The following is a 27,555-nucleotide window of genomic DNA, read 5'->3' as shown; positions in this document are numbered from 1 at the left end:
AATCTGTTCTGCTTTTTTTTGTTCTTGAACTGTCAATCCAGTCCAGTTCTACAGGAGAAATGGCTGATGCTGATTTTCTGCAATTTGTTTGCACATACAATGCACTAGTCTTGTCTTTTGTGCCTGCTGAACTGTTTCTAAATGTGTTTCTGAATGATATGACTCCTGCTAGACAGCCGAGCAAGAGTTAAACTTCCAGCTCGCTCTGAATGCAGCACATCAATTTTGATGAATTTAATTAAGCAATCATTTGATCTGATTCATTTGATGTTTTCATTGCAGGAGCCAAATTTACTCTGGATTCAAGCATGATTTCATCAGTGTCTTTTAACACGTCCCATTTTTAATGGTCACTCTCTCTCTCCGAAACAAATACCACCACAACCTCAATAAATAAAAACATAAATCAAAAGCTGATCTAGTGTCATAAAGATCTGCTCTTCATAAAATTTAACGAGACCACTATGCCGATAAAAGTTGTGTGTTAAAGGCCCTGACATTTCATAAATCAGCTAAATATTGCAGACTCTCTGTTTGCATGCACATACATGAGAAGCTGTGCATCTGACCATCACACCCCACTGTACCCTTCTGTCACAGCTGCTATGGAGACGGAGGGTGAATCTGACAGTGCAGTGTCATGGCAACCCTTTCTCAAGTGACAGCGGATCAATATGCAGTGTTAAGTAAAGAAATAGCGATGAGATGCATGTGACTGAAGTCTGTCATGAGTGCACTGACACTCAGACAAACACTGAATAAATATGTCTGTCTAGTTCATGAAGAGTTCATTTCCCTCCCTCAAACTCTCCCTTTATCTAATATACCGAGACAAATCAGTGGCATTTACTGAGGCATGTGAACAGAGCTGTTGATTTGCGATATTTAAAAGTGTGTGCTGGGCTGGTATCTGAGCCATCAACATTGATGAGAACACATCTATTGGTATCACAAGAAATGGGCTCACTTTAATTCTAGGTATTATTGACATATTATCATTTATACAATGAATATGGACATTTTTGTAATGATTCACTTTTTTTAAAACTATAAATAATAGGTATTTTTGTGTGTGAAAAACTTTTACAAAAAAGAATATAAAAATATAGAATATAAAATACTATAGGATTTATATAAAATAACTAAAGGTATATTATAGGTGTATGTATTTTAAAAACTGTCTATCTATCTATCTATCTATCTATCTATCTATCTATCTATCTATCTATCTATCTATCTACCTATCTGTCTGTCTGTCTGTCTGTCTGTCTGTCTAACAGAAACATTATTGTTTTCTTCTGTAATTACATTTTTTTATATATTTTTGTAATAAATGAATAAAGAAATTATAAATTATAAATAATTTATAAATTATAAAAAAATTTACACACACATATATATAGATAGATAGATAGATAGATAGATAGATAGATAGATAGATAGATAGATAGATAGATAGATAGATAGATAGATAGATAGAATTTATATATGTGACCCTGGACCACAAAACCAGTCTAAAGTCACTGGGGTAAATTTTTAGCAATAGCCAAAAAAAAAAAAAAAAAACATTGCATCAAAATTATCGTTTTTTTCTTTTATGCCAAAAATCATTAGGATATTAAGTAAAGATCATGTTCTATGAAGATATTTTGTAAATTTCCTACTGTAAATATATTAAAACTTAATTTTTGATTAGTAATATGCATTGCTAAGAACTTCATTTGGACAATTTTAACGGTGATTTTTTCAGTATTTAGATTTTTTTGCACCCTCAGATTCCAGATTTTCATATAGTTGTATCTCAGCCAAATATTGTCCGATCCTAATAAACCATTAATCAATGGAAAGCTTATTTATACAGCTTTCAGATTATTTATAAATATGAATTTTGAAAAAATGACACTTAAAGACTGGTTTTGTTGTGTGCCACACATATTTAAATAATAATATAATATATATTTATCTTATTTTATTATTTTATTTCAACAAATGTAGGTTCAACAAAGAAAATTTGGATCTTTCCAAATACACTCCAGATGTACATATCTTTGATTCGTTGAATTGTTCAAAAATTTGTAATTAATACTCAAAACAATTAAAATTTTAAACAGATAAATTTGTGTGAGGTATTGACGGTTTTTAGATTTAAAAAAATAATACCGATTTAAAAAAAATAATCAGTTATGATGGCCATTTTAAAAAAGCTGAATGATATCTAAAATAACACAAGGTCAACAAAACACTTTTCTTGTTTAAGTTGCATGCATTTTTTTATGAATATGACAGCAATGAAAGAGATTATGATGTGTTTTGGTGAACACGCCAAAGTATGTTCTCCCCCAGCTCTTGTCAGAAAACGCTGTCAGAGTTGTCATAGATGATTATGTAGCCCATTAAGGCATTCACAACACTGAGTCGATATGGCATGTCAGCGTTGAACAAATAGCCTATATGTTTATTTAAGGTTAAACTGCATTAGGTTTGGCTGGCACTAGTCATTTTTGGAAATGTCAGGTCCATAGCAGCTATGGGCCTAATGACTAATGTTTCTCGGACTGGCCTACAAACAACCACACTGGTCTGTGCCTCAGCACCAAAATAATTTGAGAGGAATGAGAAAAGCCATAATAGTTTCGCCACACCTGCTGCCAGCTACCTGGTCATGTGACTTTTTGCAAAATCAATAGCCAGAGGCAGGAACGTGGCACTACAGGTGAGCTCTGATAACCATCTAGGCCATAATGGATGAAAGGTGACCAAATGATGATAAACTGTCCATGAATGAATCTTATCTTTATCTGTTTCTGGAAAAGAATTGAAAGAAATGTGCTACATTTCTCATAACCAAAAGGCCGAAATGTCTGACTACCGAAACTAAAAGTGACTACCCACCCCATCCAGTTTATACAAAGCATACAATCCGGTATTTCCTGTCCTGAGGCTCAAGCTTTAACAGAAAGGTCAGATTTTTAGACCCCCTACAGCACATACAAGCCTTATCTTTTAATATCCATAAAGAAATGGGTTAGCAGCTCAAATGGTCCGGAAGCTATGGCTAGATGTGCCCTATAAAAACTGGAACAACTCTAAACAAGACATTTATCCAGCGTCCAGTGCGTCTGCAAACCGCTGACAGGAGACTGAACTGTGAGAAGGAGTGTGCATGACTGTTTCTGGGCGGCCCGTTGATCCAGATTGACGTTTGTGCGATTGAGCTCAGCTCCGGTTGCGAGAGTGTGTTTATTTGAAGCTCTAGAAGTCCTGCTGAATAAATAAGTAAGCGAGCGGCCGTCAAGCCTGATGAGGAGTTATTTCTGAAATACTGCATGTCGCAGGACACCCTGCTCTGTTTGGGCTGCAGGGCATTCTGGGGGATCTCAGTCTGAAATGCTCTGGCCATGACCACAGTTAGATAGAGCAAGCACTGTCCCTTCATACACATCAAAAACTGTCACTTACTAACATACTGATAAGCTGAATATTATTTTCATGTTATGGTTGTTAAATTAGCATATTTCTAACAACAAAACAAATAATGCACTAAAATGATATCCAATAGTTTTAATAGTTTTAAATACATCTATGCATCACAACATAACAGTGTATATGGATATTAAATGAATATTAATTGTGAGATTTGTTACATTTAACAGTGAATGTATTTTATTTATTAAATTATTAGTGTTTTTTAGTGTCAAAGGTAATGTAAATATCTATCTATCTATCTATCGTCTAGACACATTTAATTGATCAAAAGTGACAATTTTTTTATAGTGTAAGAAAAAAAAATTCACAAAAATGCTGATCCTGAAAAAATGCATTGTGGTTACCACAAAAAATATTAAGCAGTGCAACTGACTTCAACATTGATAATAATAATACTTGTTTCTTGAGCACCAAATCAGCATATTAAAATGAATCTGAAGGATCGTGTGACACAGAAGACTGGAGTAATGGTTCATGAATATTCAGGTTTGACATCACAGGAATAAATTACATTTTATAAAATAGAAAATGATTATTTTAAATTGTAATAATATTTCAAAATATAACTCTTTTTACAAATAAATGCAGCCTTGTTGAGCATAAGAAACTTTTCAAAATCATAAAAAAAAATCGATATAATACACACACACACACACATACACACACACACACACACAATCGACTAACCAATACATTCAGTTGATAAGTTCTTCCCACAAGGGCTCATAGTAACACAGTACATTAAAACAGTTTTGTTTGCTGGTGGACTGATAATACTGTAGCTACTTTGTTGTCAGGCAGTCTGACTGGACGGTCACTGAACGTGCTGTGGGCAGTCGTGAGTGTGCCATCTGAGGCTGACACTACATGTACCTTACCCATCAATGAGTGCACAATCGTACCCGCAATCACACAAGCACACATTAGAGCACGGCAGTTTGGCTTTGTGATCACGCAGGGTTGCTGGCATGTCACAGCTCCACAAATGCAGCAGGAGCGTTTGTGTGTGTAGAGCGGTATAACTCTGCCCTTTCCAGCTGCAGAAATGAGACGAGGACAGGGGCATCTGAGAGAGAGCAAGAGCCAAAAGGCTAGGCAATGAAGGACAAGAGAGGAGAGAAGGAGAGCAAGAGAGGAATAAGAGAGGGGGGAGCAGTGTCATCTCTCTGCCCGCTGGCCTTCCCAGCTGCTTTCCCCTTCACATTTCATCTGGCTTCGCCCCACCACAGACCCCTGGTTCTCTCCGTCTCGGTGTCTCTCTCTTTCTCCCCCACGTTCCCCTCATATTTTGCTCTGTGACTCTGTGACAGGTCAAGTGTTACTGAATTTCCCCTCCAGCTCAACCTGCTTAATAAAAAACATGACTATTTAAAGGGATAGTTCACCTAAATATGAATATTGTGTTATCATTTACTCAACCTCATGTTATTCCAAACCTGTATGGACAAAAAAACACTAAAACATTTTTTTAAATATCCACAAAAGATTTGGAATGACATGAGGGTGAATAAATGAAGACAGAATTTTCATTTTTGGGTCAATTATTCCTTTAATAGTTTTTTGTCAGTGCCAGGGCTTGGTAGTCCATAGTTTCCATTGCAGGTTGGAGAAAAAAACAAAGTTGCAAAAGTTTGCAGCAACATAAGGGTGAATAAATGATGAAAGAATCAACATTTTTGGGTGAACTATCTCTTTAACACATACACAGCGCACATAAAAACTCCCAATCACACAGATTGTGCAGGGTAGCTCGTCATTACCGGCCTATCACATTTTTTGTAATCAGCCATCAGTGCTTCATTTGATGTGTGGTCCATATACACACCACAAGGGCTGTGGAATTGACTCTGCAGGGAAGCAGATCGGCTGAAGTGTCGTCCATTACAATCATATCCATGAATATGGCTCATGCAGTCGATTGTGTGTGTGAGCAATGAAGGGTGACAAGATGTTTCTGAGTACTGTGCTGTGGAATAGATACGCAGAGTGCTGTGCAGCATGTCATTGCAGACCCATTGTGGTGTGGTGGAAACAAGCTGTAAATAACTGCTGTTGAAGTGTAGACTGTTTAAAGTAAACAACCTGCATTTTAAACACCATCTTTTGGATTCTCTGAAGGTGGCATGAATGTTTAAACCTGATGGACCCGTTTAATTCAAATGTTTTAAATAACAAAAGTCGACTTTTAATGAATGTGACCTTTTGAGGATAATGTAACCAGTTACCACAGCACTGTAATTTAACGTGAATGCAAATTATCTGATGAACGAAAATCACTGATTCAGTCTTGTAAGTACAGAATAGTTCTAGAAGGTAATTAATCTGCTTATTGAATATTGACATCTGGATTCTCAGTCGATTGCATCTTATTAACCTATTTATGTTCCTAACACAAAATATAATAATGAAATTCTGCTCTGATCAAAATAGCCATTCATTTCATGCACTGCAGTCTAATGCAGTTCAAGGATAACCCTGATATATTTCTAAACGGATCCAGGAACAGAAGATATGAACAATGCACAGGCTGATGAGATATCATTTAGGTATCAGTGTAGTTCAAGGCATTTTGCATGGAAAAGAGTGTGAATCTTTGGTGTTCCATATGAAAAATAACAGCATGTGGGTTTGGAATGGACATGACGGTGTGTAAATAATGAATGTTGATTTCTGGATGAACTATTCCTTTTAACATGAAGAGTACGAGTTCAATGGCAAAAAATAGTGGCGTGCTACGCTAAAATGACTAACCCTGTCTTTGATATTGTGATGCATTGTCCTCCTCATGTCTGGATGCTGAAGTGTTCAGTGCAGTGGATGGTTTTGATGCGATATTGAGCAGTGGAATGTATGTCTGGACTAGTTGTTTAGCGTGGAGGATAACGGTGGATGCTGTGGAATGGTTGGACGGAGTGTTTGAGCCAGTCAGGCGGAAGTGAGCAGCACTGAAGCTGCAGAAATGACCAAGACGAGGGAAGAGAGAAGGGTAAGCGCGCTCTACTGGGTTGTCAGATGGATTATTTCAAAGCATCCCACACTCATTCATCCACATCACTTCATCACTATACACAACCTCCCAAAATGAAAGAAAGAGAGGGATGAGTGAGAAATGGGAGGAGCTGTAGACCGACAGTGATATAAGAACAGGAAGAGAAAACGAGGAGAGGAAAAAGAGTAAATCGTTAAAGTGATAGTTCACCCAAAAATGAAATTTTTTACTGTACTCACCCTTATGTTGTTCCTTAATTTCCTCTGTGGACCAGAATGGAGACATTTTAACTTTTAAGCAACATTTTAAGCTTCAAAAAGGCCACAAAGGGACTATAAAAAGTATCATGAAATCATTCTTCTAAATTAATCAGTCATAAAAACACTCTGTGATGCATTTCCCAAAAGCACTGCTAGACAAATACGGTCACAAGATCTGTGGTTAGCAGTCCAATGCTCCAGTGTTTCCCGAAACCATAACTCCACCAAACATTTGCAAACTGCATCACAAAGTTCGGAAATACAGCATAGCTTATAGATCATATTCTTTCTCAAAATAAGCAAGCTAACAGTAAAATCTATATCTTTCTTTCCTCATACTGTATATCCAAATGTAATTCTACATCATTTATTTTGTCAAGAGAATTAAAGTGCTTTTTTGTGAACGTGCTCTAGTAACCTAAAGGAAAAGTGGAGTATGATGTAAGAGGGAATCCGCGATTTAATCAAACATGTAAATAAAGTAAAACAACAGAGAACAAAAATAGCACTGTATTCGTCAGATGCCATTTAATTTGAACTCAAACCAACAAATTAGCAGAAGTTATTACTCCACAATCTACGTGATATTATTAACAGTTCTATATTTTTCAACCAATGTGGTCTGAACAATGAATTTGGGAACAAGTTACTACAGTTTCAGGAAACAGTCATGACTAGCTAGTTGATTTCTCCAAAAAAAAAGCATTGTACCATGGTAGTAAAGCATTGAGCTATGTTTTTGAAACACTATCCAGAAAAATTAATAGGACTGATTTGGTTCAAAGACTCCTTCGAAGCTATTATATAGCTCACTAGACCTGTTGGCCACTTTCATAACAGTTATGGTGCCTTTTTTGAAGCATAAAAGCTTCTGTCCTTATTAACTGTAATTGCATTGGAAAGAGTGACCAGCGTAGTCTTGATTTATTTATTATTCTTTTTGTGTTCTATGAAAGAAGGCTTGGAACAACATGAGGGTGAGTAAATGATTAACCATTCCTTTAATCTTGCTTGTAGATATACAATATAATGCAGTTTCAGTGTGTGGATAGTGCAATGAGAGGGGTGCTTTGTGTATCATTAAACAAGAGTGGCAATGTGTGCTTGCCTTTTGGAAGAGGGAAAAGTGTGTGTGTCCGTTCAGAATGCACTGAACACAAACAGTCGTCTTCCTTTCATCTCACACTCTGTTTTTGCAGGTGGGCCGTCTCTCAGGGGAGGGGGTAGAATGAGTGAGAGACTACAAGACAATTTCCAAGTCTTCTACACACCAAAAAGCAAGAAATACACAATTTTTGGTATATATATAAACCCTCAAGTCTGTCCTGTTTGTGTCCTGCAATCATTCTGCAGAGGTCAACTTATGTAACACCTTTGGGATATCTTCTTCATCACTCATACAGGCTACTTTTTTTCCTGTGACAACCCCAATGTCAGCAGAAGGCCAGGACTACTGCTGCCTTCTAGTTGTTTGAGAATGATCGTGTTTATGAGAGGAATGCCACCATAATGCTGTAATTGCTAGTGGGGTTTTTCTGGAAGCTCTGACTTTCTGAGTTAAGGGTGTGTCGATTTAAGAATAGTGGCGGAAGCAAATTGGTATTGGTCTTGTTGTCTATACTTATGATGACTATATTTATTTTGCAATTTTTTACTGTTCATGAAGATTAGAGTCTAGATTAGAGAATTGAAGGATAGCGGGTTAAGATGTTTCATGTGCAATATTTGTCACATGATTGTTCTGATATATAAAGCTTGTTTTGATAGATGCAGATGAGAAAAATGTTAAGCAATTTTTTATACTAAAAACTGATTTGTTTCACTACTAAATTAACTATTTTCAATTGTAATATATTTTAAAATGTAATTTATTCCTGTGATGGCAAAGCTGAATTTTCAGCATCATTACTCCAGTCTTCAGTGTCACATGATCCTTCAGAAATCATTCTAATATGCTGATTTAAAAAAATATTTCTTATTATCTCAGCATATTTTTGTGGCAACCATTATACATTCTAGTTAACTTAATTTATGTCAAATCAAATTAATCCAAATCTCAAAATATTCATCATGTATACTAGTGAATTTCTATTGCATAAAATCGCTTTTAAAAGAATTATTAAATTAAGCATTTTTCCCAAAGTGGTAGCTGTGAGGTACAGTTTGTCAGATGTGTCAAGGGTAAGCTGTGCAGTTGTGTGTGTGTGTGTCTGTATAATATGCTTGAAACATAAATTACACAACTGACGTGCATCATTTCTACTTCATTTTGTTTTTACTAGTGCTACAAAACCTTCCAGTCTTTGAGAAGTGCTACAAAACCTTCCAGAAGTGAATAAGACAGAGACATGAAATTGGCCACTGCATCCACTCATTTCAGATCTTGAATGCACATCTCATCATAACCATGACTCATAAGTGGGAACTTGAAGGAGCATACCTGACAGAAAGAGAAACAAAGAGAGCGAGACAAAGAGCCGAGAGCAGATAATGGTTACAGAGTCTGAGTACTAGTGTTACTATGGCTACCCGTCAGATCGAGTCTATATCATCATTCCTGCTGATTGATTATGTGTTCTGTCCCCTCTTAATACGTGTCGCCATCAACCAATCATTTCACTTAAATGTCAGTGTGTGTAAAAGGTCACTGGAACTTCTACCGGTGGCAACAACCCCATCACGGAAAAGCGGCAAACCAAGCGTGAATTACTCTCCAGTACCAACTGATCAATCATCCATAATCAAACCAGTTGATAAGGTCAGGCAGGCCACCAGAAGAACCCCTGTTGGGCCTAATCTATCTATTCATCTGTTATCTGTGTGTAAAGTCTTGGCCTCCGGGTGCCCACGGGAGACGAGGGATACCAGACGATCCTCACAGCCTGACAGCTCAGGGCAACCCGGGTCAATCCAATCTCCCACTGAGCACGGGTGCGTGCGCACACATGTCCAATTCATGGAAACACTACAGATGACGGAAGTGTCAGGGCTTCAGGGCCAAATCACACCAGCATTCCTCACTTTTCACTCAGGTCTTTATTCCGCTTGCTTTTTCATCTTTTCTAAACCATCCCTCTCCATGACAGGGAATAAAAATATAGCCTTCAGACCAGACTCATCACTCGCTATTAACCACACATTCATGTATGAGGAATGTGATGGGAGTTAAATAGAGGTTTGTGGTGTTGTTTTTTTAGAAGGGGGAATTTTTTTTAAACCTCAAAAGGGTGTGATATGACTATTTTATTTAAAGGGGTCATATGATGCGATTTCATTTTTTCCTTTCTCTTTGGAGTGTTACAAGCTCTTGGTGAATAATGAATATCTGTGAAGTTGCAAAGACTAAAGTCTCAAATCCAAAGAGATATTCTTTATAAAAGTTAAGACTTGTCCACACCCCCCAAAAAGACTCATTTAAACATGCCCCCACATATCTATGTCACTGTGTGGGAAGATTTGCATAATGCCGCCCAAATGTTCACGCAAAGAAAGAAGGCGTAACTTTTATTCTCGCTGTTGCCGCTGTCGCCATGTTGTTGAGATGCTTTGTGTTTCGTTGTGAAAGCGAAACTACTTTCTTTGGCCTTCCAAAAGAGGACAATATCTGCTTCGTCATGCCTGGGGCTGATCCGTGCTGGTCGCTGAGGAAACATATCAACTTCGCGCTGTGGGTCGCCGGATCACTGTGGACAAAGTGGAGTCCAGCCCGAGGTCGTCACATGTGGTTTTTGCAGGCCTGTCGGCCGTGCCGTTCTCTAGCCCGCAGTGTGTGACGCTGTTTGTTGCATTTTATGGAGGGTTGTTTCCTGAACCTGCTGTTCTGCATAGCCTACAATGGGTCTGTGCTCAAAGGCTGTTCTATAAAGTGGGGCAGTTACAACTTTGCAAGGACAATTTAGCACTTCTGACTCACAGCCTGTAAGTACATTTAAAGAAATTGCCACCGATGATTCAGACGCGAGTTTTGAGCAGTGTAGAGTAGCACTTCTTGTTTGTCGTTTCTCCAGACATGGTTTTATGTTTACACAGCGCGATACACAACGCAACAAGTAAAAACACAGTACAAGTCATTATAATCAGTAATTATGTCCCCAATGGATGCAACAAATACTTGTTTGTAATAGGTTTTATTGGTTTTGTCTCGTCGAAGACTGGAGTAATGATTCTGAAAATTCAGCTTTGCGATCACAGGAATTAACTACATTTTAAAACCCATTCAAATAAAATCATTTTAAATTAAAAACAATATTACTGTTTTTACTGTAAAACACTTTTAAACAGTGGTGTACATTGAATAAAATAGAGATGCTATTTAAAATAGGATTTTAATATTATTTAATGCACTTATGGATTACCCCCAACCCACATCTGGTATTTTCAGAATATGGATAGAAAACATATTTTTGTCATTGTACCAGAATCAACTTTAAACACTTGTTGACTTATTAATAATGCATCACTGTTTAAAGGTTTGCTTTTATTTGTGTACACTCACAATGAAAACAAAACATTGGGCTTTTGTAAAATAAAGAAAACAAATAGGATGTTGCTCTATGCCATTTTACATATTTGCTACGTATGTTTTTTCCCCTTGTTTATCTGTAAACTAAATCAAATATATTGAAAGAATTTATTCCTTGTATTTATATATGTACTGCAGATTATATATATTTAACATAATGTAATAATATTTAGTATTTTCACATCTAGGTGGAATTTTTTTAAATTTGTACTACTATCTGTTCAAAATGAATGAAAAGAAACTGAGCATAGAATTTTTTTTTCCTTTTGTACCGAAACCGTATCAAACCGTGACCCCCAAACCGAGGTATGTAACGAACTGTGACATCGGTGTACTGTTCCACCCTTAGTAGTAATCCATACTAAATTTACTAGCAGTATTCTGCTGGTCATGTGATTTCAGCATGGCAATCTCCATTAAGTGACCTGCTCCATATAAAATAAATCGGCTTTAATTAAGGTACTGATATGACTGGAGTCTCTTCTCACATCATTTAAAAAACATTTCTGAAAGTTAAAGTGAACTGACTAAATAACGCTGTAAATCTTCCTAATATATGGGTTTGGAATGACGAGAGTAAATGACCAAATTTTAATTTTTGTGCGCACTATCCCTTTAAGTCTGAATCGTTTTCATTGAGGGAAAAAAATGACCGAGTGCACCTTGAAGTTCACATCTGTGTTAGGCCATGATTGTGTCACAGGACAAGTGGAACACACCATTACACAGTAACATAAGGCTATTATCATGATACATTCAGCTAGTGTTGTGGGAAGAGAGAGAGAGAGAGAAACTAAGAGAGGACAGAGGCAGCTGGTCCTTACTCCAGGTTGCAACTCAGAGCAATTAGAGCAGGCAGATGGCTAAATGGCCGAGAAAAAAAAAACCCTCCAACTCCAAACGACAGTGACAAGTGTGCCAGGAGCACCGAGATTCTGACCCCGTCAACTGAAAGAGAAAGAGAGGGAAAGGGAGGAAAAGGACAGAATCTAGGGCACAGCTACTTCTGGAGGAAAACGTCTGTTGTTACTTTAACAGGCACATTTCTATCAGGGTCACACATACAGCACTGAGAGGGATTCTGCCTGCTGAATACCTTTATTATGACACCAACTCTTTTGGTTTCACTCCCGTCTCCTTTGCAAAGTGTGCTCTTGGTTACATTTTAACCTGTTGGGATATGAGATCTGTTACCTTTGTGTCAACAAAGAGGCTTTTTTGAGAGCAGAGTTCCTGTAGGGCTGAACTATGCTGAGGCTGTCAACTTTATAACCTGAAGGAGAGAAACTTGAATATGAACTCAGCCACATTCCTGTGCTTTTTTTATTGCGTGTGGTTTATTTCTGACTTGCATAAAAACAAGTTTGTTTGTTTTGTTGCGTAATTGCAGCCGTACGTCTGAAAGTGTGGACAAACAATAATCTAAAATGAGGAAATAATGACAAAAATTGTACTGAACAAAATGTTTCATAACAAGGTGTTTTTGATTTTATCATCAATAAAGATTAAATTAATCATGAACACCATTATCACGATTAATTAAAAAAAAAAACTACTGAATAAAATGACTTGGAAAAACTAATCATTTTTTTTAAAAGAAGAAGAACTCAATTCTCAGTAATGTTAACAACATAAAGCATTCACAACCTTGTATTGGTTTAATTTTATACTCTCATCAACAAAATACTATGGTCGACTATCTAAGATTATCTGCATAAATGAAACTGGATAAAAACAAAAACGTCAAGACTATGCCATAACCAGAATAACTAAAGAAGTAAAAAATAGGGCTTTATGTGGACGCTTTATGTGTGGCTCTCTTGCGCAGCCCATTTAGCTCTATTTCAGTCGCTGGTGTTATCTGTGACAGGTAACTTATCAACACACACACACAAACACAAACACACACACACACACACACAACGCTGAACATTCACAACCTAGCCTGAAAAACTGCAGGAAAACCAAACAAGAGAGATTTGACTGAACCCCAGAGCATTCAGCACAAACCAAGAACACCGTCAAATATCTGTTAAGACTTTAATATGCAACCAAATAAAAAAAGACAATATTACACAGACTGTGAAAACATTCAGACAACCAAAATAAAACTTAAAAGCAACACAAGGCGGTAAAGCATTTAGTAGCATAGATGTGTTTTCTGTGTCCATGAGAGTTTGAGAGCGCTGCTCAACAGTTTACAGCACAAACACGTTACAGGCATCAATAAATCACTCAGAATAAAAACAATTAAAGCACAGAGCGTTAAAAAAAAAAAAAAAAAAGCAGTAAAATCAACTGATATAAAACTCATTAACATTTTACAATATGGTTCAATATGCTAATATTAATGCATTAAGAAACAAAATAATTAACATTTTTAAAGCATTTATTAATTTAGGTTAATGTTATTGTTTGCATTAACGAATATATTTTTAACATTTCAAGTCGAATAAATTAACTTTCCCCAATGTATTATGAACAATCAATAGTAGCCAATATTTATAAATTAACATTAGATTCATAAATGCTGTAAAAATGATGCTATTTCATGATACCTAATACATTAAAAATGCTAACTAATTGAACCTCATTATAAAGCATTACTAACTCAAAAAAAAAAAAAAAATGCATCCTTCATGCTCACAACAGTGAAGTACAATACACAAGGACGTGGCATCACCGTTTAGCCTTATGAATATCACGTTTATATATTTATACTATATACACAGGAGGGATAGTTTGTGACAGTGACATTAAGGCTTTTAAATGTGCGTGTATGTGTTTACCAGGACTGTGGACCATCTAAACAAGACAACAAGGGACGGCGGCATCGAGGAGACCGCAACATCCCATATTCACAACTAAGCTACTTAAACTGTCTCCCATCGCAGAGGATACTTTCTTAATATTCTCAAGGCATCCGTTCCTTCATTACGGAATTCCTGGAGGAGACGTTGAGCTAGAAGGTCAGTGCGTTCTCTTCTAATGAGGAGCTAAAGCGCTCTGCCTCTCAGAGCACGAGTGACGAATTCACTTCCTCTACTCACACATTCACTGATCGCAGTCTGACCTTTCAATCAGGATGTAAACTAGGCAGCGTCGAAGCCATGGCCTATTCGGTGCCAGACGGATCGGAGCGGCCCGTGTCAGACTGACCACCCTTTCAGAGGTGAGAACAACTTCTTTCAGCGGCATTGATCCAGACCTGGCACTAATAGGGTCACTGAATCAAGACGGAAGCCCAGGGAAAACAACACTACGGTACCCACTATGCCCTCGGAACAGACAGGGACACTTATAGACTCAAGGGCAGTTGGTTTGACAGATGATTTAGAGGGAGAAAGAATACGTGTGTGTGTGTGTGTGTGTGTGTGTGTGATGTCCAGTTTAAATCTGACTGTGTTTGTGTGTGAGACCCTGAGAGACTGGAGGAATAACTCACTGCCCTCGAGTCAGACACCACTTAACATGCTGACTCACTCTCACCCACACACACACACACACACTCCAAATACACCCCATAGAAAGCTTCCCCATGTGAATGTGTTTTGATACTAGATCACAGATGTAAATATGTGATATGTGCTCTCATATGGTACTGTACGCACAGAGCCGTGGTTGACATGCGCAACATTCGACCTGGATATTCATCTCGCCCCGTCCCCATATTTACAACATTTAGAAGTATAGATTTTTTTCATTTTTAAGAAAAATAAAATGTGTACATACAGTAGTTTACAATCACCTCACATCGAACAATATGCACGATCTTTCACTCAGCTTCTTCATTTTATTTCCCATTAAACAAGGCAGTTTATCTCACCGGCTGAGAGGAACGATAATGAAACAAGGAAATAACAGTATGCGATGCAAACTGTGGTGTATATTTAGCTGTGTGGCCATGGTAACCCTGGACTTGGGTTATAGTTTTTAAATATAGATTTGTTGATAACACTTTACAATAACATTTAACTCATTAGCAATAATTAATGCATTATATATCATCATCTACTGACTTTTAACAATATATCCACAGCATTTATTAATGTTGGTTAATAATGCCAATTTTGACATTTTTAACTTTTCAAGTTTATAAATCAACGTGTATTATGTACAAACATTAATAATGAACGATAGTATATTTATAAATTAACATGACCTTAGATTAATAAATGCTGTAAAAGTATTGTTGGTTCATGATAACTAAAACCAATATTAACAAACTGAACAATATTGTAAAGTGTTACATGTGTGGCACACAAACCTTTTTAAGTTTAACTGTAACATATTACAATAAATTCTGTTGAATACTTCCTTTCCATCAGGGTTTAAAGTTCACTGTGAAGAAGGATGTAACCCTGACTTGCTGTTTTTATTGCTACAGCACTAAGCTACAGTTTTTTACGACTGAATGCATAAGGAAATTGAATAAGGAAAACAGTAAAAAGCACTGCCTTGAACTCATCTTTTCCTGACTAAATGTATTTGGGTGAGAACGAACACACCATTTATTAATGTTTGATTTGATTAGCCCCGAAAAAAACAAATGATTCACTGGTGAGTCATGTCACGGGATTGAGATACTGAGTGCTGTATAATGAGTGAAATGTGCATGTCATCTCGAGACAGATGAGCGTGTGTGGATAAATTTACAGGAAGGCACGCCACGGAGGCGTGGCTAGTTATTAATATTAGACATAACTGAGTGTATAACAGATCAAAAGCACTGGGCACATTTGACTCTTCTTCAAAATCTACACAATACGCAAGGACAGCTTCCATAGAGATGTAGGGCCGAGGAATGTGCTCTACTTAAACTCAACTCATGCTGAGTGAATCAAGTTTGAAACTGGTTTAAATGTGAAACCATGATTGATAGAAAATAAGAACAAGTTAAAACTATTACACAACAGCACAGTGGCTTTACATATATAACTTCATGTGTGTGCATGTCATATATATCGCGCAGTGTCAACATCTGCAGTTTCGCATTACTCAGAATGTGTCACCATGACAACAAGAGCAATAATTAGAAATGGAAGCCTGACAGTTCTGTTTTTAGTAGTCTCCATTTACTTCATCTGATCCTTAAATGTTTTAATCTGTGCTATACCCAGCATATTAATTCATCCATTCATTAACTCACTCCATCCATTAATCCTTCTCTCATGGTATTTGATGCCATAATTTGTTTTTACAATAAAATGAATATTCGTTAAGAGGAAGAAATTCAATCCTCCTGGAAGAGGTCCACGAACGCCCTCCTAGAACCTCTTTCTGCTCTCCTCTTACACATAGACTGCAGTCCGAGAAATCACAGAGCCGTCCCTCTGGGACTCCATGTCATCATCTAGGTCATCGTCGTGTGGGCGGAGCTGTAGGATGGGTCCGCCCCCACCAAAATGATCATATCGCTCATCTTCTTCTTCCAATTCATCGAATTTCTTCCTTTCTACCTCATCCATCTCTCTACTAAGCAGGATATCCTCCGCTGTGTGAGTGTGTGTGGTCTCGAGCAAAGCCACGCCCCCCAGGTGCATGCCCTGATTGGCCGTTTTCTCATTAAGCCCCACCTCTCCTCTGTAAATGGGCGTGTTGTTGTTTCCATTGTTTCCGGTGCCGTTTTTGCTTGATTTGGCAGATCCAAAGAGGCGGGTAAAGGAGTCGTAGGGAGCACCGGCTGGCTTGCCGGTGCCACGGTAACCATGCTGTTGGCGGCGATTATGGAATACCAGGAAGTAGATGAGGACACCTAAAATTATGATGGCCAGAATACACGCGAAGATCACGCCTGCGATCAGCCCCATGTTTGAGGGGGGAGGTGGTTGTTCTAGAGGCAGAAAGGTTAAAAAGAGAGAAAAGGAAGAAGAACAGAATTAAACAGAATTAGAATAACGGAAAGGAAATGGAAGTCAAATGTTTAAAGACCCAATGAAAACTCCGATTTGTGGTTCATAGTCCATGTGTATTATATTTGAAGCCTATATTTTAGCAGACAACTATTGATTACTCCTTATGTTCTAAACAGATTCCTGTCCAATCAAGTACCAAAAAAAATGGTTCACGATAATGATACAAGTCTTTTGATATGTCCTATGATGGCGGACATTTTTATTTATTTAAGTGACTTGAATCTTTTAAGTCAATAAAAAATTAACTGAACCAATTTGCTAACAGACAGTAAAAAATCTTATTATCCTTTGTTAGAAAATGTGTATACATATTTTACAAATTAATAATTCTTACAACCCTTTTCTTCTACTTGTTGTGAACAAGACTTGCAATGCCAAACTGAACAAATGCCATGCCCATTGCATTCAGTTGATCAAATGAATGTATGTGAATGAATGAATGAATGAATGAATGTGAAGTAAAACAAGAACAATCAGTTTACTTAAAAGATTAATTTAAAAAAAACTAAATCATTCACGCAATAGGAAATGTCAACATTCTTTAAGTGATTTCATGGGATCTTTACGAGACAAATGTGTAATGCAAATGTGTGTGTATATGTTTAATCACGTGAATGCATGTGGGATGGTGACATTTCTGTGCAATTCCTTGAGGGGAACGGCTTTCCATAAGGCCAGTTTGCAGCATTCACACTTACAACTACACAACAAAGAAGGAAACACAGCACCAGCATGCAGCCTCACATAAAACAGAAAAGAGAGGATGGACAAAGGAACGGATGGTTGGTTGATGGATAGATAGACAGATGGATGAGAGGAAGGAAGGCGTAAGAGAGGAGGCTGGGATTGACAGGGGGAGACAGCAGACAGACGCGTCGGCCTTGAAGCCACAAACACACAACAGCGCACAGCCTCTTCCTCACTGCCCTGCGAATGTGTGTACGAGATGAAATGAGTGTGCAAAGACGTGACTAGCACTGCTGAAAGAGAGCAGTGCATGTGTTAACACCCAAAATAAACAACATCATCATCTCAAACTCTTCAATTTTTCATTGATTCCCATCGGTTTTTCTTGTGCATTTTGCAAAGAAACACCTAACGGCAGAAACAACAGGAACACAATCATGTCTGACTGCCTCAGTCGCTGTGTTCCCGTTAGCCACCCACTGTGGCGTACTTCTCTCTCCCACACACACACCTCTACCTCCCACTGTTTCAGTCAGAGTGAGCATGTTGTACTGATCTTCGAGTCAATCTCTCACTGCCTGCCCGAGTCCTCTGAATTATACATGACAGTCTGATCATATAGCGGCCACACACACACCCACGGATCTACATGGCTTCATTAGTGAAAGATTTCACACTCACAAACAGCCACAGAGGAGTGCTTGCCCATGCCGAAGCCACTGTCACAATGCCAGGGTGTTGGCACACGAGCGTGCTCCGAGCAGCTTTCAGCACATTGTTAAGTGGTTTCTAGGGTGTTCAGAGTGGTTTCTAAAGAAGACAAAGATCAAGAAGTAGCAAATTTCTCATAAGCAATATAAAAAAAAATTTAATAAATATTACCTACTGCTTTACTAAGCTGCAATCCACCGAGAAAAACTTTTTTATGTAAATTTTCAGTCACATGACAAAGAGGCAGCTTAAAGTTGGCATTAACTGAAAATTTTCAAATTCACTGAATTTTCGAATTCATCCATGCATGTTTCATTTTTAAAAATTAGTTTGACCTTGTAAATCCCACCCCTTTTTACAGTCGACTACAAGATCTGATTAAATTTTAATAAACAACCGATGGAGAGCACCAAGTCTGTGCCCTATATTTTCCCTGATAATTAATTTCACTCAGATGTATGTAACATAATGGTTAAAAGTTGCTTCAAGGAATCAATTCATTAAAATAAAATTCCTGTGTATCCAACCTCATGTTAATACACAATTAGAGGGGTTCATTGTTGATTTGGACCCCACTGACTTTCATTGTAAAAAAAAAAATATAAGTTTGGAATGACATGACAGTAACAGTTTTGGGAAAATATCCATTTAAAGGTATAATTCACCCAAAAATGAATATTCGGTCATTAATTACCCTCATGTTGTTTCAAACCCGTAAGACCTTCATTCATCTTTGAAACAGAAATGAAGACATTTTTGATGAAATCCAAGAGTTCTCTGATCCTCCATAGACAGCAAGGGAACCACCACTTTCAAGGCCCAGTAAGGTAGTAAAGACATTGTTAAAATAGACATAGAATCTGAGGTAGAATCTGGATGCGCTGCGGCTTGTTTACAAGCAGAGTAATGCATGGAATGGCAGCGGAGACTGACTAGAAGAGAATATTTATTTTTGTTTTCTTTGCACACAAAAAGTATTCTCGTAGCTTCATAAAATGAAGATTAGACCACTGATTTCACATGGATTATTTTAATGATGTGCTTACTACCTTTTTGGGTCTTGAACATGTCAGTTGCATTGCGGTCTATGCAGGGTCAGAAAGCTCTCAGATTTCATCAAAAATGTCTTTATTTGTGTTCCAAAGATGAACAACGGTCTTAAAGGTCTGGAACAGCATGAAGGTGAGTAATTAATGACAGAATATTCATTTTTGGGTGAACTATACCTTTAAAGCATGAGAAACAGTTAAAAGTGAAACTGGATTGTGAACGCCACTAATTATATTGTACTACCACTAATGTAGTCTCTTTATCTTTAAGTACTGGCAGTATATTAAAAATCGTACATATTAGTGCTCTGAAAGACTCTAAGTGAATGACCGAGTGGATGAATGAAGCTCACTGAGCTTTCCTAGACAGACAAGAGGGGAAAAATGTCTCTGAATGCCTCACATTCTCTCTTTTATTTTTTTGTCATACCATTGGACGAGACAGAGCAGGTCAAGGCAGAGGAGGAGATTTTTCTTCCATGACAGCTGGATGGAGAACATGACAGAATCTCCAGAGTTGAAAATAAATGATGGAGGAGAAAAAGAGAGAGAGGAGTGGGGGTTGAATCTAGGTTAGCTTGAGAGCAACATGAGGCACAGTGTTGAGAAACGATTTGAATTCGTAGTTGGATTCCCGGCTCTGGCTCTAGTGGTAAAGCTACAAAACATGCTCCAAGGTATCTCTGTACCGCTCTCATGCTTTCAGGAGGAACACCGAGACAAGATCTGTGCGGGCCGACCTTAGTCACCATGGAGATGGTTGCCTGGGGTGAAGACAGCCAGGCTACTGAGAAGGTAGTGGCCATTTCATGGCTGTCAAAACGGCTGCACTTAAGCAGAACCACTTCACGGCTAAGCAACACTTCCCGCGGCGCTCCACAGAACATATCTCCTCTTGCACCTGACTCCTACACTACACACCGCAAACACCAACTGAACACAACAAATTTTGTCCGCACATGCACGGCACAGGCTGGCTTTGCATTACAGGCTTGATTAACATTTCCCTTCCGCTCTTCCTTTGACAGGAGGATAAGAAGCCGGGAGCTGAAACAGCAGTGACTGACTTATCCTCGCCGAGAGCTTCTTTTGTGAGGAGATGGCTGGAGAAGGAGGGTGGGTAGCAGGTTTGGAAGGCACAGAAGTGGTTCAGGAGAACAAAACAAAAGAGTTTGAAGCGAAGAGGATGAAAGTAATGCGAGCGGAAGAGAGGAGGAGAGTAAAAGGATGCACGTGCAATGGGAGAGCCGTAGGTTTCCAAGGGGGTAGAAATGCTACCAGCGTTGATCCGCTCCACCCTCCTCTCTTGGTTCAGTCTCTTTCTGCTGGTCCTTTTCTCTTGCTTTCACGCTGTGAGAATATGGGTGGAACCAAAAGAGGAGGGAAAGCAAGATTTGTCAGTTTAGTGTTTGGTAGGGGAATGTACTTTTTCCAAATGAGCAAAGATCTGCCTTAAAGCCACACTGATCTGCAAGAACATGTATATGCAAGAGAGAGAGGGGATAGTGAAGGGGAATGGAGGAAGGTAGAAGGCTTTTAAAACCCAAGTTGTGAGAGAAAAGCACCTTTCCTCCACATTACCTAAGAGCTAATAGTCTTGCTCAGCACTAAAGCAGCTCAGTCCCTCCGCAGTCAGCCATTTGGATATTTTATTCCATCAGCCTGTCACAGGACATCAGAACGGGCCAGAAAAGGCTAGGAGAGGACAATTTTGCATCCCATGATGGCCATCAAACGTACTGTGGTGCTCACTTTAGCCATGCAACTCTGGGATGGGCAGGAGGAGTTAACCAGGGGTCACAAATCCAACCCACGCCCATCTAAACAGCGATAATACAGTCAAAAAATTGAAAAATCTTAATGCAATCAAAAAAGAATACCTAAAATTTATTGACTTTGTCAATAAAGACCAGATGGATCAAATGGATGGATGAAAATATGATGGAAAAAACATTAACTTGTTTTAATAGAAATGTAGAAAGAATACAATTGATTTATATAATCCAACCATATTATGCTGGGTAAAGACATCATAGTGAACCGTTATAGTAGAGGGTGCAGCAACTTATTCAAACATGTCTGTTCAAAAGGTGTTTTTTTTAAAAAAAAAAAAACATATTTACTAAACTTTAATACCTAATATTTATCCTGCAAGGATGCAATAAATTCATCAGTAGTGTTACGAAAGATTTATTTTTCAAATTAATGCTGTTCCTTTAAACATTCTATTCATCAAAGGATCATAATATATCATTATTTTAACAAAATATTAAATAGCAAAACTGTTCTCAACATTGATAATAATAAAAATGTTACTTGATCAGCACATTTGCATATTAAATTGATTTCTGAAGGAACATGTAACACTGAAGACTGGAGTAAAGTCTGCTGAAAATTAAGTTGTGCCATTACAGGAATAAATTACATTTTAAATTAATATTTAACAATATTACTATTTTAACTAATTGTGGCCTTAAAAATTATTGAGCATAAAAGCATGAAAAAAAAATTTACAGACTCAATGTGTGAGAATAAGCTATATACACAACATAAACTTGTGCATAGCTTGTGTTGTGAAATCGCCTTTACAGCATGCTGTAAGTAAAGCACTAACTAATTTTTTTAATTTTTGTGAAAACAAAAAAACCTATGACTTAAACAGAAAAACATGTCAAAACACTGCTCAACACCACCCAAATACAGCTGCACTCACCCCCACCCAAACACAGTCACACTGTAATCACAAACACACACACACTCCTCTCGTTAGAAAACATCCTTCAGAATTCTATGGGAAATATGTTGCATTTTCAGACATGTTTTACCAGTTCAAGAAAGTCTCAGACTAAAGTAAAATAAGCCACCAGAGAGCTAGGAACAGCTGAAGGCTGAGGGATGACAGTGCATGCGGGGTGATCTTGAGGACAAACAAAATGACGAACAAAACACATACAGACAAGAAAAGTGCCAACAAACTGCCTTATGTCTGAACTGTAACCCCTTGCTTGTCTAAAATTAGGTCTCATTTTTCCAACTGCTGCCTGTCACCACATCACACTCAACACAGTGGAAATGTGTGAGGAACCTGTAATGAAATACTGTATAGACAGACTCACCCCTCACGAAGACGGTGACCTGATCTCTGCCATATCCCAAACTGTTTTTGACCTCACAGATGAAGGTGGTGTTGATGGTGTCATCTACTTTTTGCACAGCGAGCCGGTTTTCCTGCACCTGCACTGTTTCAGGCATCAGTCCAGACAAACTGAGGGACAAAAAACAGACAATATTAGCACAGCGTTTCACACAAAAACAAAGCTTAAAAGACCTACTGACTACTAGCATAAAGTCTGGTCCACTTTGTAGCTTATCCTGGCCAAGAACCACCCACTTAAAGGTGCCATGTGTAAAAATTGAGGTAAAAATATCCAAAAAATGACCTACACGCATCAAAAGAATGAGAAGAAATAAGGGCGATGATGTCATTAAAAAAATGTAAAGTTATAGTGCTGCAGAGATATCAACCTTAATTAGCATTAGCATTACTAGCCATGGCCCGACAGGTGTCGTAATACCAGTTTCGGCCATGGGAGGCGATATGCGGGCAACATAACCACCAGCCAACCTGCAATACACGAATAACTCGCACGGCTTGTGGGCGTACTTGAAGCTGATGTCAAGCAACCGCGCTCGGAATCACAAATCAAATCCGATAAGAAAAGGAGCCGAACCAGAGTAAACATCGGCACTGCTTTCCATCGCTGGAGACAACTGATGGACTTGAAAGAAATGAGCTTCGACTCCGAACTTGCAACATTTCTTTTGGATTGGTAAGTAAGATGCTGTTAGTATTTCGCTAGAAGTTTGTTTTATGTTTGCGTATTTTTTTCGGGAAGTTATAACATAGAAATGTATCGAAGGCTGTTCGATAAACGTGCTAATGTTAGCGATGGCTAACCGTAGCTGCGTTTGATAGTAAGCTAGCTATAACTTACCCACAGATCCGATCCGGTTTTCACCTGTTATCTACCAAAGGCCGTCTCTACCAAGCTGATGCTAAAATGTAACATTACCTAAGAAGCTTGAAATGTCTTCGATGATAATGAACCCGAGAGAGAGAGAGAGAGAGAGAGAGAGAGAGAGCGCGCCCCGGCCGCGCGCGCACTCACTCACTATATTCAGAGCGGTCAAGTTTTTGAAAGCGTGTGAAAAGAGTCAATTGCGTGTGTCTCACGGTGAATGCTTGAGAGTTGGCAGCTCTGGTTACGTTGGTTGGCGCTAGCTTGGTCAACATCAGCTGTCTGATGTTGACCAATGATGTTGACAGAATGCTGTCTGTCAAATTAATTTAATTCAAATAATGTGTATATACAATTCAAAATGTAATATGAACAAAACGAATATGAACATATTCACTGGTAAAGGTGAAGGGGAGTAGCTTGAAGATGTCATGTTTCAAAATCACTTGACATCACCCAACGTTCCTCTGGAGGCAAAAACGTCCTTTAGGCTTCGGCTATGGCTCTAGGGTTGTTGTGAAGGTAGGGGCGGAGCATAGAGACTATGCCGTTTCTCGTTTGTTACTCTAGAGTAGACCAATTCACTTTATTGAGGCATACTGCCCCCATCTGGTATGGAATGTGGAGTATGACTTGATTTTTTTGCCAGACATTACACATGGCTCCTTTAAAGAAGCCATCTGACTCACATTTTATGTTTTTACATGCCATTTAGATGAGGGTCCTTACTCCAGAACTTGTGTCAAAGCCAGCCAATCAGAATAGAGGGAGCCAGATTGAGAACGTGCTTTCCATTTTTGTGTGCAATTTGCATCAGAGGCTTCATCAAAGGACAATCGGTGGTTTATTGTCATTATCTTAAGCCGAGTGCACACTACGATTTTTACAGTATTTTAAAATTGCTGTTTGTCAGCCTATACAATAGGACCCCAGTGAGATTTTTGAGTGAATGCCAAGGCACACTGTGGCGGCATCAATGATACACAGTGTAGCCAAGACTTTGGTCCCAATCATCCCTTTGACTTTCATAAGTTCAGCCATCAAACTGCATGCAAAATTTCAGAAACTGCCAAAACCTCCATCATTCATTTTCCTATCCTGCTCATGGAGGGCAAGTGTCCCGTATTTAACTTCGATCTGCCCCAACACATTTGCCTGGAAGCTTCTAGCAATCCTGAAAATTGGAGCTAAATTCGGCTAGAAGGCAGCCCTCCAGAAGCAGGATTGGACAATGTTGAACACACCTGAACCAGTCAGGAACACTAGAAAATTGCTGGCAGTTGTTTTGCAGCCAAACTATGCAGGAAAGGGGGCCTCCCGGAACAGGACTGGAAAACCCAGCATGAAGCAATCAAAGACTGGACATTTTGCCCAATGAAGTCTTTAACGATATTTAAAATATGGTACAATGCATCCTAAAAATCTACTGTGTAAACCTGGCTAATGGGAAAGACAAATCAGAACTGAAATTGAAAAGAAATGCTCACGTTTTCCAGGTGATGGTGGTGGGGGCGGGGTTTCCATCTGCCTGACAGGTCAAAAATGCACTTGTCCGACCCCTGTACCAGTTATTATCATACCCTATGATCTGCACCTGGGGAGGATCTGACAGAAAGAATAGGAGTAAATAGGTGGATCGAATAACAAGCCTTTATGAATGAGTTTAGCTTTGAGCCACTGAAGTCTTGGACAAATCGAACATTGATTAGCTGTCTCCATAATGACCTCACTGACCCTGTCTCTGACCCTTGTCTTTCTGGTCCAAGCAGCACTGTAAAGCCTCAGGGTAATTTGCTTGATGGCTGTTACTAATGTCTGGTATATTGTGTAGACACATTACCGGCCAGGACCAATAGAGACATGACTCACTAAAGCAATTCTCAGCTATAGCAACAGGAAATGCTAATCATAACAGCATTTGGATCAATAGTTTCTGGTGTATTTAATGGTCTGGTTAAATTCTTACATTCAACAACAAGTTTCATCGGGAAGGTCTCAGGTAGGGGCATGGTACGGTGTGACACCATGCAGCTGATGTCTTTGCCATTATCCGATGGTTGTGGAGCCAGCATGTAGGCACTCTGGACGCTGACCGTATTATTCGCATTGTCCGTTGTGTTCGGCGGCGTCACGTTTCCTTTAAGCGGTGTGGACCAAGAAATGGTCGCTGCTGGACGGCCATTGGATGATTCACATCTTGCCACGATGACTGGGGTTGTGCTGGCGCTAACTTTGACAGTTGTAGCTGTGTTCTTGGGTTTAGCTGTGGGAAAGAGAGAGAGTCTGACCTTTATTTGATGCTATAATGTGAAGGAGGGTAAGGGAAGATGAGAGGAGGAGGGGAGGAAGTGGAGACGGGAAGATCACAGCTCGGCTTGTCCTGCCACACGCTAGCACAGCGCTCACATTGTACTCATGTTTCGCTCTGAGAAAGACATCAAAGAGAGGGAAAGGAGAAAAGCAGGGGAGACGGGGAACGACAGGGAAGCGACGGCCTCTCAGCATGATAAGCAGGCAGATCAATAGCAGGGAGAGAGAGGAGGGAGGGGGCAAGCGAGCGAGAGCCCGGCCAAGGTTACTGCCACATTTCACACACATTAACAGCAGCACAATTGATCTGACAATACCATTTATAAATCCCCTTTAAGCCCCGCAAACGGACACAGACGTGAGCGTGAGTCAAAGTACACACATATTCTTTAAAACAGACTGCAACTGACAAATATTTTCAGAATTGATCCAAGCTGTCACTTGTCATTTCAGTCCCCTACAAACTATTATTATTTTTTTAAAGTTGTCAATTATATTTTTACATTTTGATTATTTGATTGTAAAAATAGCCATTTGTCCCAGTATTTTATTTAAAATAATGTGTCAATTAGTACTGCAAATAATCAGATATAAAAATGCCTAATTCTCCTCCTGATTTTGTTGATTTATCCACAATTTTTAGATTTAAAACAGCTATTTTCCTTTCCTATTTTCCTGTATTTTATTAGAAAAATTTACATATTTCAATTAATCTTGTAAAAAACTAAATTTTCCCACTGATTTTAATTTTTAAAATGGCTTTTTTATAGACTATAGGATTAAGATGTTGTTTTGTTTGTTTGCTTTGTGATGTGAGAAACTGTAGTGTTAAATATGTGGTTTTATTTATGCTTTTTATTTGAAAGATCTGATAGTTTATTGGTAAAGTCATTGTGTCACTGCAGCGGCCGTTAGAAGCTCCGGTTCCCATAGAAACCTGAGGCTGGACCAGCCGATGCACATGCACAGTCATAATTGCGTTGGAACTACGCATGTGCATTGGCTGGTCTAGCCTGAAAAATAAGCTTTTTAAATGCTATTTGAGCATAAGAAACAACATTTATGGGGCTGTTCATTTCAGATTTTGTTGCTGATTTGAAATATGTAATTTAATCGCGAGTTCAGCGAGCAGTTTTTGAGATTTCAGGATTCTCCCATTCATTTATATAGGACTTGGTCTTGTTTAAGCTGCCCGGAGGCGTTGCAAATAAAGCGGCCGAGTGAACGGACTTTCCTTGATATGGACTTTGCACAAACTCATACTCACCCAGCATGACCAGAGAAGAGACGCCCTGTTCGTTTCCAGAGGGGTAAGTGGCATATTCACAGATATATCGGCCCTCATCGGTCATCTTCACATTGCTGATCTGAATGGATGGGTTGTCCAAAGTGGGCGGATCTGACATAAATCTGACACGTCCTGCTAGAGGGGATTTTGTTGGGTAATTTACTCCAAAGGTTGGATGGAAAACTGCAATGTTGGTTCGCTCCGTGTCAGTCCGTTCAAAGATCCATGACACCTGCATGGCAAAGAAAACAAATCCAAAATCAATTCGGATGATGACCAACACTTCCAGCAAATCAAATGCTTTCAGAAAGTTCTTGCT

General features: G+C 38.7%; 1 protein-coding gene across 3 annotated transcripts in view; it reads right to left on the bottom strand.

Moving 5' to 3' along the window:
• The window catches only part of LOC109054052 (nectin-2-like), a 65,109-nt gene that overhangs the window by 13,878 nt on the left and 23,676 nt on the right, over positions 1-27,555 (bottom strand). The window contains exons 3-7 of one of the 3 annotated variants that reach the window (XM_042740560.1): positions 27,216-27,468; positions 25,605-25,901; positions 25,126-25,243; positions 22,736-22,884; positions 6,715-6,738 (exon numbers count right to left, since the gene is read on the bottom strand). In XM_042740560.1, coding sequence (XP_042596494.1) covers positions 6,715-6,738; positions 22,736-22,884; positions 25,126-25,243; positions 25,605-25,901; positions 27,216-27,468 — 841 coding nt within the window. Of the gene's footprint in view, positions 1-6,714; positions 6,739-13,280; positions 17,091-22,735; positions 22,885-25,125; positions 25,244-25,604; positions 25,902-27,215; positions 27,469-27,555 lie in introns of those variants that run through there. The other 2 variants (XM_019071365.2, XM_042740561.1) reach the window with 2 other exon arrangements.

The sequence above is a fragment of the Cyprinus carpio genome, chromosome B16 (genome assembly GCF_018340385.1).
Source record: "Cyprinus carpio isolate SPL01 chromosome B16, ASM1834038v1, whole genome shotgun sequence".
Taxonomy (NCBI): Eukaryota; Metazoa; Chordata; class Actinopteri; order Cypriniformes; family Cyprinidae; genus Cyprinus; species Cyprinus carpio.
Note: the sequence above shows the minus strand (reverse complement) of the source record. Positions and strands in the feature narration are given on the sequence as shown.